General features: G+C 33.4%; 1 protein-coding gene, 1 long non-coding RNA gene and 1 other non-coding gene across 4 annotated transcripts; 1 reads left to right on the forward strand and 2 right to left on the reverse strand.

The window, feature by feature from the left end:
• Nucleotides 1-5272: 5272 nt before the first annotated feature.
• LOC142605523 (uncharacterized) lies at nt 5273-6030 on the reverse strand. The gene is made up of 2 exons (XR_012839072.1): nt 5905-6030; nt 5273-5748 (listed from the first exon to the last, which is right to left on the reverse strand). It is a non-coding gene; the product is annotated as an uncharacterized LOC142605523 (long non-coding RNA).
• A 72-nt stretch (nt 6031-6102) lies between these two features.
• TRNAC-GCA (transfer RNA cysteine (anticodon GCA)) lies at nt 6103-6174 on the forward strand. Its single transcript has one exon. It is a non-coding gene; the product is annotated as a tRNA-Cys (tRNA).
• A 3218-nt stretch (nt 6175-9392) lies between these two features.
• LOC142606820 (large ribosomal subunit protein P2B-like) lies at nt 9393-11253 on the reverse strand. 2 transcript variants are annotated; one of them, XM_075778170.1, is made up of 4 exons: nt 11111-11253; nt 10916-11008; nt 9775-10007; nt 9393-9644 (listed from the first exon to the last, which is right to left on the reverse strand). In XM_075778170.1, the coding sequence occupies exons 2-4, from the start codon at nt 11001-11003 to the stop codon at nt 9618-9620; spliced, it is 348 nt and encodes a 115-aa protein (XP_075634285.1). In that variant the 5' UTR covers nt 11004-11008; nt 11111-11253; the 3' UTR covers nt 9393-9617. The 2 variants fall into 2 exon arrangements, with proteins under 2 accessions (XP_075634285.1, XP_075634284.1); XM_075778169.1 differs by having other exon boundaries at nt 10916-11005; nt 11111-11252.
• Between the last annotated feature and the right edge of the window lie 1982 nt (nt 11254-13235).

Here is a 13235-nt window from a genome sequence, read left to right on the forward strand (position 1 = left end):
AATTTCTTTGTCCCAACAAAGAGATTCCTTGTTGCTTTCATTAGAGGAAGTAGAAATGGAGATTGAATTGTCAAAGTAACCTATAGGTTTACCGCAATTTGAGAAATGCGCAATCCACTCCAATAGCTCTATTATCAAAGAATAGCAATGGCTATCTCGTTTACTCAAGCAATTAGCTTTGTTATCAATGAAATGGCAATAGACGTCCATTAATTGGTTCAATACTTTTCTACACCTTAAGTATACTACATCTTAGAGCATCCACATCTCTTCAGCTAAAATTTTGTAAAATGAAAAAAAGTACAACTTTTACATATTTTATGCAAAAAATCACCCACATTAGTAGGTGTATAAAGGTGCAAAAATGTGGAAACCCTTAAACGAGCTACAGTACCGTGTAAATATACACGAGCACTGTAGCTCGTGTATGGATTATTTTAATCCTTTTCGTTCGCTCCATTTTTCCTCTCTCTACTCCATTCTCAACAAACTCAACAAACTCAATATCAACACAGAGAAATTAACACAGAACAGATCCTCAGTAACAAACTCAGACATACACTTGCTCCAAAAAAAAAAAAACACACAGATACACAAACTTTGGTCGGCGGAGCTGCGGATCGGAGCTGGGATCAGTGGTGCTGGGGATCGGAGATCGGAGCTGGGATCGGTGGTGCGTGGATCGGAGATCGCGGCTGGGCTCAGCGGTGCGAGGGTCGGAGATCGCGGCTGGGCTCGGCGTGGATCGGAGATCGCGCTGGGCTCGGCGGTGCGAGGATCGGAGATCGCGCTGGGCTCGGCGTGGATCGGAGATCGCGGCTGGGCTCGGCATGGGTCGAAGATCGCGCTGGGCTCGGCGGTGCGAGGATCGGAGATCGCGGCTGGGCTCGGCGTGGATCGGAGATCGCGCTAGGCTCGGCGTGGATCGGCGATCGAGGCTGGGTTCGGCGTGGATCGGAGATCGGTGCTGTAGATCGGAGATCGGCGTGGGTCGGAGGTAGAGAGATGGGTAGAGAGAGAGAGAGAGACATGAATCAGAAATGATGAAGAGAAGAAATGAAGAGAGAGAGAGAGAGAGAGAGAGAGAGAGAGAGAGAGAGAGAAATTACCAAATAAATAAATAAACGCGCGCGGTAGTAGTAGTTGGCGATATATAATTAAAAAAATCAGAAAATTATTATTTTATTAATAGAGGTAGTGGGATAAATGAACTGATGTGGGTGATTTGTAAAAATGAATGTGTAAAATTTTAAAATGAGGTTTTTTGTGTAAAATAGATGAAATTTTTACACGAGCTGATGTGGTTGCTCTTAGCAGGTTAGATTCAAAATCCACGGCAATAAAGTGTTTTGCAATGACCTCAAGTTTAATCTTAGTTTGGACAATTAGTAAGATGTTGGTTGTTGTTAGAATTTCAAGAAGAAGAAAAGATTTTGCTTATGCTCTAACTACTTTGTTCAAACATATATTCTAATGTTATATTCTAAAAAATTATTATTACTTTGATATATTTGTAATTCAATTTTTTTATTAAATTATATGTATGAAAAATAAACAATAAGTTTGAATTCACTAAACACCAATAAATAAATAAATTTTAATAGAAAATTAAAAAAAAAACATTTACATATACATAATGAATGTGTAATGTATAATTTTATACTTTAAAAATTGCTTTGAAATGTATTTATATTTGAATAGGTGGAAGAGAATTGACTCTTCTAACACTTCAAGACTTACCTAAAGCTGCATTTGTACCCAATAGAATTATGCTGAAATAAGAGTCAATAAAATAAATAATAAGTGGAAGAATGCGCCAAAATAATGTTGAATTATCTTTGGATACTAAAACTTGTTTAGAACTTAAAGACTTTGAAGCTTAAGCACGGATGATGAGTTATGAAGACTCTGGTCTATATTTTAAAAACAAAGGATGAAGAGGTAAATGGCCTAATAAATTCATATGTTGACATTTCAATTTCCATATTTCCCTATTCTCAAATTTGAATGAAGATTAAAATATGTCTATAGGCTCAAAATAAGACAAAGACAACATTCGTATGTTTATGTTTATATTTACAAAAAAATTTATAAATATTAACTAAAAAATAATATGTAATTTTTTTAACCCTTCAATATTTCTAATTTTGTATGAAAAATATACAAGAAGTTAGAATTAATTGGGCTATTTATAATTAAAAAAACATTTTAAAAAATTGATATTGTTTTTGGGCCTAATTTTGTGGGCATGTGAATGCTACCACGTCTTCCAACTAAATGGCTCTCTTGGGTTCTGTTCAGTGTGGTCTGGGCTATTATTTCTTCAAGAAGCATTTCAAAGTGATCTAGCAAGGCAACGCGTACAAACACAAACTTTTGAGTCATATATTCAAAATGAAATCCCATTGCAGCCCTTCGGTAAGCATGGACAATTTGGGTAAGGAAATATGTGTTCAACTTGTGGCATTACGAAGGTAGTAGATTTGCTCATGATGATTACCGAAAAGCAACATACCATTTGAGCAAGCAATAAATGAACAATAGCAGATTTTTTACGTTGATTTGAAGTAGTCCTCTGAAACCATAGATGAAGTAGGTAAAAATGCAATTATGTAGAAGCCTAACAAAGACGATAAATCTTTTTCTTCTAACTTGGTGGTGTTTCTCTTTCTTAAAAGGTCCTTAAAATAAGAACTAGAAATAATCTTACACCACTCTTTCAAAACCAATTTACAATCACACAGCATTGGCAACCAAAGATGGATCTCAATGAGAAGTTCACACATCCACTGACCTGCTTGCGTTGTTAATAGAAATAGGTCAGAAAGAACAATCGTGTTTGTTTTTTTTTTTCTTATGATCATCGGTAAGGATTTTCATAACCATGTCATTAACATTACATGGTTTAATGGTATGGATTGATACTTTTTTAGAACCATGTTAATAATAGAATTAGGTTAATATATAAGACAGCAAAAGGAGGAAGGAGGATAAAAGGGGGAAAAAAAAAAGGATTTTCAAATATGAAAAACATAATAAATAAAAAACAAATAAAAATCATGATAATTTTAATTGTTTTGAAAACTGAAAAGGCATGGATTAGTTTACATGAATAGTGTGGGGGGTAAAAATTCCCGAATAAACATTTGGGTTTTGGGCTTTATTAACGGGTACTAGTTTGTTTTTTGATTAAAGTCTCCAGGCCCACAAGTCAATCTGCACTGTAAAGGTCCGAGGAGTTGTCCGAGGAAGAATGTTTCCTCGGACAGGCCCGGCAATGACCCTGGGACTTGCCAAGAAGGTTAAAGGCAAAATTATGGAAAAACTGATGGGTAAGAGGGTGATCCAAGCACCCTCTAAACGCAAGGATGTGATAGAAATATCTAGGGAAAAGGCTGCTACCTCCACATTAAAGACCCTGCATCTACCTCCCTGGCCGCATTAATGGGGAAATGACCTCTGAACAGTAGGATGCAGCCTCCCTGCTATTTGTTTGAAGACTTCAAGGTGGCGGTGGATGCGACAAGTATCCAGGGAGAAGATTTGTATGACATGTGTATGAACCAGTGAAGGAGAAGTATATAATAAAACGAGAGTGGAAAGAGAAAGGGATCAACACTTTCTGCTAAAAAGAAAAATAGGAACTAAGGACTGTAAACTTTGGCCTAAAGAGAGAATATTTATACAAATCATCATCGGCTTACGTCCGAGGAGATCTATTTGTCATATTTGTTCATCATTTGCACATATTGTAACACTTTAGCCTGTTAATCGAACTTCTAACATCCCGAGCCTAGATTTCAAACCCATACTCTACAAATTTTATTGTATAAGGCTCATTGGGCCTAAGCCCAGCATTCGTTTCTGGGTCCAAGTGCAATTGTATACTTACAAATAGTACCATTTAAAGTGTATAATGTTTTGTAGGCAAAGATGTGGAAGAAAGTGTACAATCATTGAGAAAATAATATCACACACGGAGAAAATGTGACTTCCAAAATAGAGAAATTTCTATGGCACACACTCACTTACACACCTTAAACAATACAAAGAAAATACTTTTTTTTCACACCCAATTTTTTAAATTAAATTTTGTGCAAAAGTATTGGTGAGTGTATACTATATGTGTAAGTTATTGTGTAAAATAGACAATGCTCCTTGAAATAAGTCACAATTTTTTTTTTTTTTTTTGTGTATAATAGTATGAAATAAATTAGCCAACAAAGTGAAGTATCTTGGTCCTGCTTGGGATACAGAGAATGAAATTCCATGACTGATGAGGAATAGAATTACAACAACATGTTTTTTTTTTCCCTGATAGGACCTAGGAAGGGATGAATTTATAAACTGAGCATTAGGGTTTAGCGATGCTACAATTGGCTAGTGTATGTTGAGGCTAAGGGGACCATGGTCCATGGCCAATCCCAAAATAAAATTTTGATTTAAGAGGGAGAGAGAGAGTATAATGGTTCATATGGTGAATCAGTGATTGGTGTTTTATCAAATTTTAAAATTGCTTCCTTTCCTTTCTCAACTAATGTTATAGCCGCTAAATATTTTACAATATTTTTAAAAAATATTGATGTAGCAAATTCTTATTGGCTCTCATCTAACTTACAACTAACATTACTTTTTTATTTATGAATAATTACTCATTACATCAGCAGTTTGTAAAAAAAATTGTGGCTTTAGTGTTCCATTGAACTCTAGAAGTCGCCATTCTTCTTGCTTTTACAAGTAAGTGTCATTTGAGTTAGAGTTTACTGGAGTAATTAGTTTGCAATAATTAATTACTTGATTACCATCATCACTCATCAGGTTCAGTCAGTTGGGCACAAGGCAAGATTGATTTATTATTTGTCTAATCTTTTGAATTATCACCCTTTCGCTTCACTTTTAAAATCTTAAGTTGGTTTCAGATTAATTACTTGGGTTTTTGAGTGATGACTATTAAAAAAAAAAAAAAAGAAGAGAAGAAGAATAATGTGAAAGTTAAAGAAGGTTAATTACGAGCCTCAAAACTTTGCAAAAGGCTGAGTTGAGAAATCACTATGCTGTTGCTAACTACATCACCACCAGCATTCAAGGCTGATATGATTATAGAAGGATTAGTTATTTGGATGATGAATTGATGATAGTAATCATACAGATGGATTTAGTTGGATAATTAAGTGCTTTTGAAACTCTGATACCTGTATGGAAAACCAAAATGTAGATTAATGCTACGTAAGTGTACATTGGATATGCATGGTTGTTTGTGAAGCTGTTGAACTCATATTAAAAGTCGCTTAGAGCATTAGTATTAGGATGTAAAAATACCCCAGTTGCTATTTACAAGCTAAAAATCAGCAACATCCGGGTATGGGTTGCTATTTATTTTTAGCAGCTATGAACAGTTGGTTCTTTTTACAGTCTGCTGCAATTTTGATTCCAACCTTACAAGACAGGTTACCACCAACTTGGTAAGCCTGGAAATTGTTCTCTTGACAACTCGAAATCCCGTGTCGATGCATGCATTTTATTCTCCCCCAAAGAGATAACACAACACAATCACGACCAAATTTAAAGCAACCAACTTCAAATGGGAATGTTTCAAAATTTAAAAAATGAGCACGAACAATAAAAAAAAAAAAGCTCATTGGGACATTTTCACAAACACTTCATACGCACGCATTGATGTACCTGAAATTTCAACTTATAGCCACTTGCAACCACGATGTACAATTCTCCACTGTTCCCTCCAAGCTCCTAGGCATCAAGGAATATTGTTAGTCATATCAATCAAGTACACAATAAGAACAACAAATAGTACTACAATCTAATTGCACAATTCATGTGATCAGTGTAGAAATTGAAAATTTTCGAAACTTAAGACGCCGCGCAACCCAGTTCCATAACACTCACCACCTCTAAATTGGAATCGCAGCTAAAAATCTCTGAGATTTTATGCTCTATTCGGATTTAGAGGTGGTGGGTGCTGTGATGTGGGGTTGAGAGAGAGGGGTTTGAAAGACGAGAGTTCACAAGAATGTTTAGAGGCGTGACGCGCCAAGCGTTGTTTTGTTAAGACAAATAATAATAAGTTCTCTTTAGAAGCAACAAGGGTCCATAGCTCAGTGGTAGAGCATTTGACTGCAGATCAAGAGGTCACCGGTTCGAACCCGGTTGGGCCCTTTCTCTTTTTCACATATTTTTATAATTTTCTTTTTAGAATTTAGAACGAGCAGCACGCATTGAACAATTCACTTTTATTTATGCCCAGAAGGGCCAGAACTCCACGTACATATATCCAAACCAGGCTCAAGTTCAAGGCAAAGCCCCATCAGATAATGAAATAGAGTTTTTTTTTCCTTTATTACAACAAGTGAGAATGAGATATTTAAACTACAATTCTCTTTATAAAAGAGATCAAGCAATATCACTGAACTACAAAACTCTTGCCTTATTTGAAAAGTTAAGGTTCGTAGCATTACAAAGATTAGGAGTAGGATTATCAAAAAAAGATCGTAGGACCAAAATGATCATTTCATACTTTAACATAATTTTTCATTCTAGTTAGTTTTCCAACTTGAATAATCAATTGCAGTTTTAGATGTTCAAAGTTCAACTATTTTGGTTTTTGATTCGATCTAATATTGTTGTTTTTTACACAATTAATTTAACCAAATCAACAAATAACGTTTAACTTTGAATATATGCAAATTAATGTGTATAGTCCAATGACGAATCCTCTTCTTAAAATCCCCTCCAAATACAAATACAAAGATTGTCTTGTTCTTTGTTGTATAATAATCTCTCTCTCTCTCTCTTTTTATCAAAATAATATCTCTCTTTGAATTCTCATCACTTCATGTATCTTTTAGAATGAGAGTATGCACATATATATTGATGGAAGTGTGGGTAGAGGGGAGGGAAAGGAGAGGCTGAAGCTTTAAGGACAAAGTCCCTTAATATGGGCTGCTGGAGTGCCACCCTAATAGCTTGGTGGTTGCCATGTCCATCACTCATGGAAAAGGAATAGGGGCATGGCAAAAGAATAAGAACATAACATTTTTCTTTCTTCCTTTCTTTAATTTTTTAACTCAAAACAACGTATTTTTAACTCATGTATGCACACACTCCCTAATCCAAATTATTTCATTTCTCAACCCTTCGTCTTCATCTCTCTCTCTCTCTCTCTCTCAACCCATGTACCAATGCTAGTATTTTTGCTTCTTCCACGAACAATATGGTGAACAAGGCCTTCCTTTGGAAATAATGATATCACCAGTTGAAGCTACTATAAAAACCTTTTATCTAAAATTCGTTAGTCATTATCAAGTCTTGTCAAGAAAAAATTTAAATCTAAAAATAAGACCCCAAACAAATTTTCTAATTATTACTTCTACTTCTTTATATATACACACACACAATAAGAATTTGATATCCACCTTCATCACACTTTGCAATTGTATCTGTATTGAGTTTGTTTAATTTTTGTTTAGGGCAAATTACAATTTATCCATCTATAATTTGATCAAAATTTAAGTTGCCTACCTGTGATTTAAAATTTGACACTTTATCCACCTGAGGTTAGCTTAGTTAGATTTCTATAATCAACTTCTACTAAAAATAGAGCTAAATATGTAATTTTGCTTAACTTTTTTATCTATTTGCTCCAAAAACACAAAAAAAACATAAAAATACAAGATCAAATAAGATCAAAAACTATCCATTGGAACACTTGTATCATGGAATTTCAAACCACAGGTAAGAAACTTAAATTTTGATCAAACCTCAGGTGGGTAAAGTGTCAAATTTTAAACTACAAATAAGAAACTTAAATCTCAGTCAAACCACAAATTGGTAAGTTATAATTTGCCCTTTTGTTTATAGATTTCAATTTGCCCTTTTTTTCGTTCAGTCTTTTATAGCATACGTTGGAAGAAACCAATTTCACCGTTTCTGTCTTTTGATCGGTACATTGACCTTTTATGGGAATGCTAGTAATTTTCAATTGCCGAAATGGCAAAACCAAAAACATTCTAAACTCTTCTCCACTAGTATTTTTCCGTTCTCCAAGGGACCCAACTGAACCAATCTCTGTCTAAATTAAAGAACTCCCGGAGCATAAAGAAATAATACTCCTTCCTCTTACATTCATAATAGACCATACTATGAATTTAATAAGTAAACTCCACCATAGAAGTGAGCACTATTCTCTGTACTCTGGGATTTCTTTAGAATTACTCCCAAGAACAACCTTTTTTTTTTTATTTGATTAATTTCAACTTTCTAAAAAATACAATAGTATTTTTTAGACATCGTAACTTCTAAAAAAGATAATTAAGTAAGCATTTAGATTGCATCTTCAACCCTGCATTTATGCATTTTTGGTTTCTTTTTTTTTTACCAGCGCTTGGTGCAATGTTCATGAGACATGAACAATGCATCAAGACATATGAACAGTATTTTTTAGTGTGAATAGTAACCAATTTTTTTTTTTTTCAATTAACAAAATAAACGTATCCATATACACCCTAAATAAACTCTTCGATACATACCTTAAGATTAGAATGATTTATTTGTACCGTTCGCTACCGTCTAAAAATTTAGTTGCACAATTGCCTCATTGCTTGCACAAATCCACTAACCAATTAGGCAATTCAATGATGGTAAGCACAGTGATGGCCACCAGCATAGTCAGGATGTGCCTGAAGAGCATTTAATTGAAATTCTAACGATATCCTGCCTTTGACAAGTAACTTCGATTTCTAATATTATCCAAAGATGACAACTTGGATCACAAGACCATTTCAATTCCTAACAGCCAAGCACGACCCATGCACATAAATTCAAGCAACTTTCACCTAAGCAACAGTAACTTGTAGCACATTTCGTTGGCATCTCTTAATTTCCAACGAAGGCATCTCTTTGTTTCCAACGAAAATATCCATCATTCAAATCCCCCCCCCCTCCAATTATTGATGTACCAAAAAATAGTAAGATAAAACCAAATCGAACAAACAAATGCAGCACTAATCTTATTTGAGAGGCATTCCAACCCCGTACATGTTTGGCATAAGAGGCTGTAATCTTTATTCGAGAGGCATTCCAACTCTGTTATTGTCTGGCATAAGAGACGTTAACAATCGTCTTTTGCATCCCAAACAAAAAAGCAGACCTAACTCGCCCATAGCCCATAGCCCATAGGCATGATGAACTCAATCAACGCACTATCAAATGGACAACTAAGAATCCACTAACAATAATGTGCAACATTAATCTCTGGTTAAAGAAGCATTCAGACAAAATGAAACCATTCACAGTTAATAAATACCCTACACTTGCAGTTGCCACAAACTATAAGAACCTCAATAGCATTGAATTTAAGAGAATCGTAACCCATATGATGAAATCCAAAAATTTAGCAATTATAACTAATATGATTGACACAAATCCAAAATTTAGCAACTATAAAAGAAACGTCTGATATAACTTTGTTATCCAAGCCAAAAAAATACCATAGCTCATCAACATCTAAAACCATATCCAACTACAGACAAAAACTTGTAACATTCTACCAAAAGCACTAGATTAAAAGAGCCTTCATACGCACAACCTGCCAGTCCAATCTCTTAGTCAAAGAGGCTGAAACCCATATCCTGCATTAAAACAAACAAATTTTGAAGTTAGCAAAATGAAAAAACTGCTTTACCAGTTTTTTTAATATAAGACAAGACATAAACAATTAAGGTTTTGCTCATTGTGATGAAGAATGTGATAAAATATTACGTCATCAGACTCCTCTTTCTCTTCCACTTTCTCCTCTTTCTTTGACTCAGCACCAACAGCTTCAGGGGCAGCTCCACAAGCACCACCACCAGGTGCAGCAACAGCAATAGCGTCACCACCAGAAGGCACTGATGACAACTTCTCCCTACCAGCTGCAATCAGCTCTGTGATATCTTTTCCCTTGACTTCAGACAAGAGCAACTCAATTCTATCATCATCAGCTTCAGCCCCAACTGCAAGCCAAACTAATTTCATTTCCTTAGGAAAACCTCAAAATCTTATCATCCAAATTGCAGTTCAACAAAGAATCAGCTGCAAATCACTAAAACTACACAACAATAATGTCTCAAATTTAATTCTCTGTTCTATGAAGCTTTTATATGTGTACCCTTGTTGTACTGGTATGTACTTCAATATTTCAATATACATCATAGAACAAAAAAACAAGCACTAGAAACCCGCTTTAATACAAAGCATATAAGATTATCTCCATTTGCAAATATTTAACATCGAATCAACTTCATCGAAGATTATTTCCAACTCAGATAATTGGACTAAATACACCCCAATAGAACATCCGAATTAAACAGAAACAAATTGGGAAAAACGCCGTTCGTGTAATACAATTATTTGACATATAAGCCAACCCCCAATAGTTACAAAAATCAAACAAAACCACATTCATAAAAAGCAACAGCAAAACAGCATAACACCTCTAATACGACCAGCTAAATCTTACCATAATTAAGCATCAACCAAATCATTGCACCAAAAAACTTATGACCCAAAGCAAAACACAAACTAAAACAGCTGAAATCTTGACATTTAACAAGAGGGCACGCATTTTTTTTTTTTAAATACCCATAAAGAAACTGTACTATTTTTAATTTCTTTATTCATTCTCGATAAACATGCCCATATGAAGAATTAGCTTGAAAAAAAAAACATGCAAATCAAACATTCATAAAATACCAAAACCCATAGACAGAACCATAATACTCATAAAATTTCATAGCCAGTAACCTAAACAAAATACACATGTGAACCTCAAATGACATTTCTATAAGAAACAGAAATGCAAACTATAACGAAAACAAATTGCTTGAAAATCATTATAATTGAGAGAATCGGTCATACAAACCTGATCCGAGGATGTTCTTCAAGTCTTCAGCGGAAGGAGTTGTGTTGCCTCCCAACACGGCCAACAAGTATGCAGCGACAACCTTCATTTCTGCTAAATCAAACAAAAAAAAACAACATTAGTCAATCAATATCAAACTTATACATTCAGAGAGAGAGAGAGAGGGAGAGAGAGAGAGAGAGAGAGGTAGAGTACTTGGATTTGAGACTTGGACGCGCAGAAGCTGCTTTGAGCTGATGGAGTTTTTGTGGAGACCTAGGGTTTATAGAAGAGGAACGGGGAGGGTTGGGTGGGTAAGGAATATATATAGCTAGGGTTTGAGCTTATTGTGATGCAGATGGTTTTGATTGAATCGTGTCCGTTCATTTTTATTTTACTTTTTTTAATTCTGTTCCATTTAATTGTCCCTTTGTGATTTTTTTTTTTTTTTAAGAGTTGGGATGAAAATTAAAAACTTGACTTTTTTATGACTCTTGAATTATCAAATTTTATGACTTTTTTAACTTTTGGCATTTACTTTTTTCTTTTTTTTTTTCACTCTCTCATCTCTCATATCAATGAGCATTTGTATTAGACAATGCAAAATAAATAAATAAAAAGTGTTCTATTAATGTGTTTAAACTATAAACTCACCCACGTCAAATAAACTAAAGGTGAAATACTGTAAAATTGTTACAGTAATTATGTAAATTTACATGTGCACTATTTATTTTGCATTTAATTTTTTATTCTTCATTTATGTATCTTGATAGTAAAAAATTAAGGAAATTTGATATTTTAAACATGGTGTACAATAAGTAATCTAATGTGAAATGTAGTGTTTTGAAAAGTAAATATGTAAAATATAAAAAGTGAGTTCTTATATATAATTTTATGACTTTTCTAACTTTTCACATTTACCTTTTTTACTTTTTCACTATTTTATATGTCAAAAAAGGCTTCTCTCCAACCCTTCAAAATCCTACTATATCTTTATATTTTGTGTAAATTTTAAAATCCAATCGTTGAATTGCATGTTCTTAATATATCCTTACATCTATAGAAAAAAAAAATTAAGACATTATAAATTATGTTAAAGACATGTTTTAAGTATAAATTATGTATGTATATGTATATGCAATGGTGGAGCAAAAAAATTAGTTCAGGGTGAGCCAAGCTAAATATAAAAAATTTAAAAAAAAATTCAAAGAAAAGCCTATATATATTGATATACACATAAAATATGTTTGTAACATGGTATAACATATGTCATTTTCTTCCCTAAAAAAATCATTTTTACTTTTCTTACATTTAACAAAGTATTTGCATCAAGTATATATATAACACTAATAAAAATTAACGTACTAAATAACGTGTTAAATTAAATGAATCTATAATATGATAATAATATAATAATATAAATAAATAAAAACTCATATAATGTATTACTATAAAATGATAACCTTTAACATGTTTTTAAAAGGAGAAATGTTTATTTTCTCAAAAAAGTGAAAAATTGATCTCTCCCCTTCTCTTCTTTTCATATGTTAGAGAAGACTCATTCCACTATCATGTTTCTCTCTCCTCTTCATCCTAGGAAATTCAGGATTTCAAATTCATCTTCTTTACTCTGAAAATAATTAAGATGAGCCTAATTGCGCCATCAGAAAAAAGTTGTTCACGATTGAAAAATCACTTAAAAGACTTCAAAATTATGGATCGGATTCAAAATCATTGGTTAATTTATGTCGTTGTGAGCATCACAGGGCCCATCTATGAGATTAAAAATTCAAGATAGATAAAGTAAACAACATAATGCATATGAATCCAATAGTGTAATTAGGTGCATCATAATTAGTTCCTGAGTAAAGACAGTGAATTGGAAATCTGGAATTTCATGGGATGAAGAGGAGAGAGAAGCATAAGGGTGGAATGGATCTTCTCTAACAGATGGAAAGAAGAGAAGGAGAGAGACCAGTTTTTCACTTTTTTGATAAAATAAACATGTATTTTTTTTATAAAAAATGATAAGTTATTATTTTATAGTGATAAATTATATGAGGTTTTTTGGGATTTTTTGTTTATTATATTATTATCATACTATCCGTTCATTTACATTAACATGCTATTTGGTACATTCATTTTTATTAATGTTATATATATACTTTATGTAAATACTTTGTTAAACGTAAGAAAAATAGCATATGTTTTTTTAGGGAAAGAAAATAACATATGTTAAACCATGTTACAAACATATTTTTTATGTGTGTGTGTGTATAAGTTATTCTTTGAATTTAATTTCTTACATATATTTAGATTGGTCCATCCTAAATAAATTTTA

This window comes from Castanea sativa, chromosome 8, assembly GCF_040712315.1.
Source record: "Castanea sativa cultivar Marrone di Chiusa Pesio chromosome 8, ASM4071231v1".
Taxonomy (NCBI): Eukaryota; Viridiplantae; Streptophyta; class Magnoliopsida; order Fagales; family Fagaceae; genus Castanea; species Castanea sativa.

Bases quoted from the DNA above. Each gene is read 5' to 3' on its own strand.
- LOC142606820 (XM_075778170.1), bottom strand. From the start codon at position 11,003: ATGAAGGTTGTCGCTGCATACTTGTTGGCCGTGTTGGGAGGCAACACA. The intron at 10,008-10,915 runs GTTTGTATGACC...TTTGGCTTGCAG, and splicing joins GAAGAACATCCTCGGATCAG to TTGGGGCTGAAGCTGATGAT. The intron at 9,645-9,774 runs GTAATATTTTAT...GTTTTAATGCAG, and splicing joins AGAAAGAGGAGTCTGATGAC to GATATGGGTTTCAGCCTCTT.